The sequence below is a fragment of the Etheostoma cragini genome, chromosome 13, assembly GCF_013103735.1.
Source record: "Etheostoma cragini isolate CJK2018 chromosome 13, CSU_Ecrag_1.0, whole genome shotgun sequence".
NCBI classification, from domain to species: Eukaryota; Metazoa; Chordata; class Actinopteri; order Perciformes; family Percidae; genus Etheostoma; species Etheostoma cragini.
The window spans coordinates 24872518-24881257 of record NC_048419.1 but is presented as its reverse complement, the minus strand read 5'-3'; the positions used below and the strand labels follow the sequence as shown (position 1 = coordinate 24881257).

At 43.0% G+C, this 8740-nt stretch overlaps 1 protein-coding gene across 4 annotated transcripts in view; it reads right to left on the bottom strand.

Annotated features, from left to right (window-relative positions):
* sgcd (sarcoglycan, delta (dystrophin-associated glycoprotein)) overlaps window positions 1-8740 on the bottom strand; it is a 256701-nt gene that overhangs the window by 52779 nt on the left and 195182 nt on the right. For all 4 annotated transcript variants that reach the window (XM_034889770.1, XM_034889767.1, XM_034889768.1 and 1 more), the window contains one exon: window positions 306-393. In XM_034889770.1, the coding sequence (XP_034745661.1) occupies window positions 306-393 (88 nt within the window). The remainder of the gene's footprint in view (window positions 1-305; window positions 394-8740) is intronic.

Sequence of the window (8740 nt, the reverse complement as noted above, 5' to 3'; positions counted from 1 at the left end):
CCTCATCATACACTCCAGGTAGCCCAAAAAAACATGATCAATGTTCCCAGAGGCCTCATCATACACTCCTGGTAGCCCCAAAAACATGATCAATGTTCCCAGAGGCCTCATCATACACTCCTGGTAGCCCCAAAAACACAAGAAATGTGAACAAAAGGAAGAAAATCTCATCAAATGACCAGTGGGGCATTCACTGTGTCTCATATCTGTTGCAGCTGACGTCGTCAGTCTTGTCAGGGTAGATGCTTTTGAAAAAAAATATATATATATATTAGATATCTCAATCAATAAGTCACATGGCTTACCTGTTACAAGTTGTGTGAGCAGCTGGTTGTTGCTGTTGACGATATTGACCGACACGTTTCTGGATGACTGCAGGAACAGCGGCCGGCCCTTTGACGAGAAGGACAAGTTTATTCCTTAAGTCTGTGGTGCAATGCTAATTACATCATTAATGCAGTTTTTTTTTTTAAACAAGTATGACTACTGCTGAGGAAAAAAATTAAAAAACATCACCTGTTGAAGACGAAACATTAGATACACACTTTTCTTTAATGGGACACAGCCAAATGAATGGGTATTTGTTTTACTTGTGAAGACCCTAATGTGTTTAGAAGTCCCAAACAGCCAAAACACACCAGGCACGTAAGCGTTGGGTCAGTAACTTTTGAGGGGGGGGGGGGGGGGGGGGGGGGGGGGGGCTTTGAACAACTGCCACTTTTCTCTTTTTAAAGACATGATGTCTCTCTCTCATGAGCGGGCCAAATTCCTGGGTGTGCAAAGCAGAGAAAGGGGAGGTACCCTTGCCCCTTATGAGGTCATAAGGGGCCATGTTACCTCTCCTTTCTCCGATCGGTCCATCTGAGCTTTCATTTTCTCAAAAGGCAGAGCAGGATACCCGGGGCTTGGTTTACACCTATCACCATTTCTAGACACTCGGGGGCCATAGGCAGGCTGGGGAAACTCATATTAATGTTGAAAAACCTCATAAAGGGAAGTTTTTATGCCATGGGACCTTAAATGACTTAGTGATATACACCCATCCAAATTTTGTGTTATTGTACATACAATATACTGTAAGTATTTGTGTTTTTTTCTGATGCTTTGACAACATTGTCACACACACACACCCAAGTGCTGAGACTTCAGCCTCTCACTCTGTTTGATAACTTCCATTTCCCAGAGTGCCCTGTACCGATCTGTAATGCTGATCACGTTGGACCCTGCTCTTTCTGGGCCCGACTAATCTTCATGCCTCAGTCAACTTCTTAATTAGAGATAACGTCCTGACCATTGTGCTGCGCTCGCAGCCGAGCAGGGGATACGCCTTGTGTGTATAATGCTGATAACATTATGGCTCTAGCTAAACTTATTGAAGTTCTCACAGTAAATACACCAAATCTATGATATGCCAGAAATAAAGGCCCACAATGAGAATGTGGTTCGACCTGACAAGGAGCTTGGAAATAAATGATAAACAGATGGTGTTGCAGTGCAGATAAATACAATAACATTAGCTGTGGAGTCATTTGAGTACGTCAGCTTTGACACGTCCACTCCTTCTCTAAAAGGTCCAGTGTGTAGTGTGTTTAGTTGTTTTTATCAACGTCTGTGTTGCCTGTTCACAAACTTTTTCATGAATATTTACCACCACCATCAATTCAAAGTGTTCTTTTTGGCTTGAAATTTTACATTTGCATTCACATTAACTGGGGAAGACCCTTTATATTCATGCGCCATCTTGAAATACGTTAGCCGGTGAGGGACATACAAGGCGTACTGCTCCGCCTTGCGCGTTTTTCATGTGTCACATGATTAACTCACAGGTGATGCTAATCCGCTAATGGGTATCATTGCTTCCCAGGCCACGGCAAGTATGTAAAATCCAAACTTCAGGAACAGGAGTCGTCTTCTTCGCCCAGAAAAAGAAAACAAAGGATGTTGAAAAGAGCAAGAGCGGGGCGTGGAGGCTCCCGTAGCTGTAGCATGTACTGTGAACTGCGTGGTGCGAGACAGCTGATTGCGATATGTGATCTCAACACTAGATGGGAGATTATCCTACACATTGGACCTTTAAAGGTGGAAGTGTCTGTGACTTAAATAATGCTGTTACATTACATTACATTACAAGGCATGTGTCATATCCACTGTTATCCACTGCTATCCACTGCACCATCGCTGCACCATCACCAAGGCTTGTTGTTGAAATTCAAACAATAGCACGTACTTATGGCCAGTTACTTTCTCACCATGACCAAAGTATGCTGCCATTGTCAAAAATCAGTCGGAAATCGAAAAGGAATGCAACTGTTCACGGGTTGAAATGCGAAAAGAGTTAGCCTGGAGCTAGCAACGAGACTAGCTAGGTCTGTGATGTTAATCACATACTGGTGGAACTACTGTATGCTTAAAAATTTGTTTGTTTGTTAAAAAATGAATTTTCTCTGTCCACTGGAACGCTATGGCTTTTCGTTTAAAATGGTTAACTTAAAACAATTATACTTATCAAACAGATGGAATTAGATATAAAGGCCCGGCTCAAATAGAAGCCTGCTTCACATAAAGCCGGGTTCCTTGTGCGGTTCGGTAAATGAAGGCCCCGGCTTTTATTTGAGGAATTACAGGAGGTGTGAAGGAGCAGAACCTCTGTCAGTAAACAGGGCTGATGTCCAGCATCCTTAGTCAAATTACACCTTACTGCATGATGACCATGTTGGTGCAACTATGGAGATATAAAAGCATTGTTGCTCTCTAATGTGAAGATTAATACTTAACAAGTTGTGGGTGAGGGCTGGTGTTTACGCATCCCAATGTGGTATCTACGTGCCATTTTTGGATTCACAAGCAACCGTTCCATCACATTCCTCCCATTATTGTCCACTTTGCCTGCAGCAGCCAAAGATCGTGCTGTGTTTCGGGGTCTTTAGTTTCAAAGCAACGCCTCAGTCAGAGTGCTGAGGAGTCACTGCTGACTCGCGAGCTGTCATCACCTGCAGCTCCGCGGACACCAACACAGGACCAAAGAGGGGTAACATTAAAAAAAAAGAGCTTTTTAAAGGTTATTTTTAGGCTTTTCTGGCTTTAATTTTTCACAGGACAGCTAGGTGACAAAGGGGGGAGAGAGAGAGAGGTGGGGGAAGACATGCAGGAAACTGTCACAGGCCGGACCCGAACCCCAGACCTCCGCGTCGAGGCACAAGCCCCCCCAGCACATGCGCGCCCGCTCCACCACCAAGCCAACCCGGCCACACATAAAATTACGTCTAATTGGTCAAGTTTGCGGTTGGTGTACAGGGAGCAGAAATGGGCAGCTTTACAAAACCGATATCAGTCAATTCATCATTCATTCATTCATTCATTCATTCACCTCAAACAACAGCTGCAAAACATTTATGATACACATTTATCAACATTCTGTAAATGTGCTAGTGTTAGCCTGCTGGCGGATTTTCGACTGCAGTCCTAGTAAACTAAGTATGCGTGTCTTCATGGAAATGGGGTGCAGTGTGAGTTATGTGAGGTTTTCACTGACAAGGTTCCTGATTTGTGATCCTAGGGTTGGTTAGTTAGTTAGTTAGTTAGTTGGGGTTAGTTGAATTGAAACAAGAGGCAGGACAAGTTTACTGTGTCCACATTCAACTGAAAGAACAATTGATCATTCCCTGACCTCTGGACGCAGGACTCAGGACGTTGGATCATAATGATTAAAGTCCTGAACTTTGTACGTCCACCATGCACCCAGACCATCTCCCCACAGCGTCCATTAGATGGTCCCCAGTGGACTTCTTCAGCATGTTTTGTCTTCAAGCTTTTATGAGTTATTTATAGATCATCTGCTCTAGCTTTTCCAACATTTTAGACAGACATTGTAGTAATAATGGTCCAAAAACGATGTGAAATTGCATAAATCTACTGAAAAACAGACAGGGGGACCCCTAAACCCTTCCGCCAAACACGTCCTCCTAAGTCCTCCACAGACCTCGAAAAACACTGCACTCGTATCTACATCTTTCTGACTCTTATCAGCCATACCCCAGATTTCCTGACCACCCATCTACTTCACGATCTGATGAGAAACGAGGGACAGTCTATGTTGTGCTACTAAGGTCACGTGACGTATGAAGTGGTTCATGTTTCATACCAGCCGCCCTATCCTCCCATCTCTCTGTTATTTTCTCTGCTACTGTCTCTGAAATCCCTCGGAGGGGCTACAGCACAAGTCCTTCTGGGATGTGTGTGTGTAGTACATGTGTTTAGTCTGTTGTGGGTCCCTCTGATCCACCCCGTCGCCCCCCCCCCGTTCCCCTCATTACCAATGCAACAGACCATATTTCTCCCAGCAGGATGCCTCTCACACAGAGAGGAATCAGAGTGAGGGAAAGAGAGAGGAGTTAGATGAGACACCCGGAGAAAAATGTGGATTGGAGTTAGTTTTAGAAAATATCTCTGGGAGGTGGAGCTTCTCCGAGGACTACAGCTACAAAAAACTGGAAGTGGAGCTAAAGCATTTCTGGGAGCAGTACGTTGGCTCTTTAAGGAGTTCAGCTGGGCCGATGGAAGCAGTGGACCATTCGTTTCTTTGAAATCAAAATAAAGGTTTTCCAAAAAAGGAGAATCTGATTACAATTTTTTTTTTTTATTACTTCTTGAATTGGAAATGGAAAACCAGCGTTTCACCTAATTTAGGAAATTTTCAACTGACTTAACCCTTGTGTTGTCTTCCCGTCAACCATGAAAAAAACACTATCATCGTTTTTTCTCACTTTTTCAATGTTGTGGGTGTTTTTTTTAATGTTTTTTTCCAAAGTTATTTGATATTTCTAATGTTGATATTTTCACCTTATTTTGAAGGCCCCTTTTCTTTTATGATGAAAAAACTGAAACTGGGTCAAATTTGACCCGAGGACAACATGAGGGTTAACCCTGGTGTTGTCCATTTGTTTTTCTGGGTCAACAGTTTTCGTCACCTGATGTTTTTTAGCTTTTCCCGATGTTTTTGTCCCTTTTTTCAAGTTTTTTTTCTTGTGCTTTTTTTTGACATTTGTTATTTTCTTGCCGACGTTTTTGAAGCTTTTTTTGTCACTTTTTTTGTCACTTTTTTTGTCACTTTTTTCAAAATCCTTTTACCTTTTTTTTGTTAAATGCCCCCTAACTTCACAATAATAATAATCTGGACCTTGAGTCTGTAAATAAAGAAGTATAATAAAAACACCCCTATTCAGTAAGAGTAATGAACCGATGATTTGTTTTACTTATGAAGACTTTTTTTTTTTTTTTTACATTTTGGTTGAAAGAAACCCAATTTTCTGATAAATAAATGTTTTGAAAATGAAATGAAATTTGACCCGAGGACAACAGGAGGGTTAAATCGCGTGACCCAGAAGCGATCTCTACAAGGACTCTATCAGAGGCCCCCTAAAAACAAGCTTACATAGCAGCTAGATTCTGCTTCTGACTGGCTAGTAGTCCTTACCTAGTTACTTTCAGGGCACGTCCTAATACTCTGCTTCTGACTGGCTAGTAGTCCTAAACTAGCTACTGAGCATGTGTGACTCCTAACGACGATGGAACAGAAGTGAGATGCCTCACTCTGGAGCTAAAACAGAGAGCTCAACACAGAGGGTGAAAAGAGGAGCTGCAGCAGTGTGATTTGGTGGGTCTTTGTAAATTATAGAGTGGGGTCTACGCACACACACACACACACACACACACACACACACACACACACACAAACATACACACTGTGATCTGTAGTGTTCTGAGAGAACTCCTGTTATGATGGTTTGACGCTATGAATAAATTGAAATACGTCTAGCAGATTAAGTGTAACATTCATTTGGAGTCATGTTTCTGGAAACTTGCTCGAGTCAAATATTTACTCCCCTTTACGCTCTGTTTTGGTCTCCACTGACTCCTAGAGATGACATATCTGGGTCTTTAGCAGCGAAACGCTTCACTGTGTTCACTGTGGTAACAGATGTCCCAATTCTGAAATGAACACAGCTACACTAAAAGAAAGATAGAGTGCTAAAATACAAGAGACATGGGGAGGAGTAGGAAGGAGACAGGAAGTCCGGGGCAATACACAGAGACCAGACTGCAATCATATTAACAGAAGAATAAGTCACAGCAGGGGTTTTCCTCTCTTATGTTTTTCAATCCGTCCTCCTATCCTCTCCTGGACTGACCAATGAGCTCTTGCTTGGTTTTATTCCTCTCACCTCCTCTGTTTAGGCTCCAGCTCCAGCCCTCTCCTGCCTTCTCACTTCTCACTCGGCTTGAGTTGTTGTAGCTCCCTTCTTGCTTCCTCTTCCCCCCTTTTCTTCTTTTGTTATAATATGAGTCGCTTTTTTCTATTAATCTCCATCCCATTAGCCCGTTTTTCCCACGTTTCTAAGATCTTTCTTAATGTTAGGGTTATATTCCATCTGTAGTCCATTGCTACTGGATAATAGGTTGGGTGTAATTAGCTGACACATTGGGAGAAAGGGGGATGAACATAGGGCTTAATTTAGGAAAAAAAACATGTGGGAACACTGGCACGCTCCACTCCACGCTAGGGTTGGCAACCACGGCAATACGGTTGCCATGTTTTAAACTGACAATAGTTACAGCGATTCATTTAATATGTAACTATACACCCCGTTTTAATAATAAACAATGAGAGAACAGCTTGCAATATAATACTCCATCCCTCTCAACTAGGGGTGCAACGGATCACAAACAACGTGAGTGATTCTTACATTCACTACTGGTAAAAATATAAAATATATTTTATAATAATATATTATATATTTTATAATATATTTTGCCGAACGCACCGAATCCTTGGTGGCCAGTCGAGCAATGAAGAACATGAAGAAATAAAGAAATGGAAAGAAAACAGGTACTTTAATCATGAATAAAAGGGATTTCTTTGCTTGCAGCGCCGCTGGCCTGCCTGTACTGTCTGGTTGACCTATTGTTAAAATTGTTAAACAACAAAAAAAGCAACATATATAAGAACAGGAGAGCCCCCCCCCCCTTAAAGATGGGAAGCTTCAATGACTTTAGTGTCTTTTTGATATTAAAGGTTGCTGGCCCCTGATGTGGAAGGCTGCTTTGCATTCTCATTGCAGCTCAGGCATGTAATGATGTAAGTAAAACGTTTTACTTACATCATAAATACTACTTAAGCAGTTGTACATTTGTATTGTAATTGTACATTCTTTACATATTTGTTCTTGTATTCTACCCTATTTCTTTAGTTCTTGTATATTTTGTGTGTGTGTTGTGTGTCTGATGTTGTAATTTGCTGCTTTAGCACTGGAATTTTCCAACTGGATCGATAATATTCTAATCTAATCTAATCTATATATTATATATATTATAAACAATGAATCCAACAGCTCCCAGCCCTCTTTAATGTGCTGAGTAAACATCCTAGCGTTATCAGCCTGTATTTATACTTTTGTCAAATGAATGAGATAGGAATGTGCAGTAATTCCCCGCTGCCTCTGTGAAACTTCCTGATTATTTTAATGCGCCGTCGTGTCACGCTGCGAGCGTGTCGTGCTCGTTTGAGTCGGTGTTGAACTCGGCCGCTCCCTGCACGCCGCCACCGCCCGTCAAAACACTCGCTGGCTTCCCCTTCCTCTCGTTCTAATTCAGGCCTCGTCCATATGTGTCCCTGTTTCTGTCTCTGTTACTACAGCTTCCCCTTCTCTCCCGTTCCTCATCTTCATCTCCATCCTTACTCTCTCTCTCTCTCTCTCTCTCTCTCGCTCTCTCTCATGCTCCTATCTCCGATGCTCATCCTCCCCCTCAGCGTGCGTAGGGTCCTAGACAGCAGAGATAAAGTGCCCCGCTCTCCTGCATTATCAAGCCATCTGTCCACTACCTGCACACAGCTTTGATTACAGCCAGAGCAGATGAGACAGAGGGAGGGAGTGCGTATCACTTTATCGTGCATATCTGTCCATTTCTCTGACATCTCTAGGCTTGGATGTTCCTCCTGAAGCTGTAATAAGGACTGCAGAGAGCACAGAGGGGGCTGGGTACAGGGGGCGATGTGGGAAAAAAAAGCTTGTGGGAGTGCATATCACTTTATCACTAAATCCCCCTCCCAACACCGTGGATAGAGGGCCAGTTGGCCAGCCATGCCAAAACACGTACAGACTTCAACATCCAACGGAAAATAATCTCAAAATGAAACGGCACAACGTGGTGTCCACATAAAACAGCGTGTTCAAGCCAGAGAACGGAGTTCACTATGCGGCAAAAACGTAATACTTTCAATAAGGAAACACGGCTCGTTGGTTTCTCGGGACCAGGACCTGAAATTAACACCCGACCATGCGCCACATGCAGGTGAATTTTGCCGTATGCGGCTAACGCTCTCAACCAACCGGCCACTTTGGCTTGTTGAGAATTAACAGCTGTTGTTCTTTCACATTTCAACCAAGTCTGCCATTTGCTTGGCTTTGAGCTAAGGATGTGGCGTGTTGCCGGGGGTGACGAGACCGGCAGAAACAAGCAACCAACAAAAAGATGAGGATGAGTCAGAGAAAATTTACTTTCAGACGTTTAATTACCAAGTGGACAGTTGGCGACAACGGCAAGGTTGGCGAGCTGCTGATTTACGACAGCAGTACGGAACAAATAGGTCGTGTGTACTGCACTTCTGGTTAGACCTACCTGTACCTGTACCTGTGCCTGTACCTGTGCCTGTACCTGTAGCTGTAGCTGTACCTGTACCTGT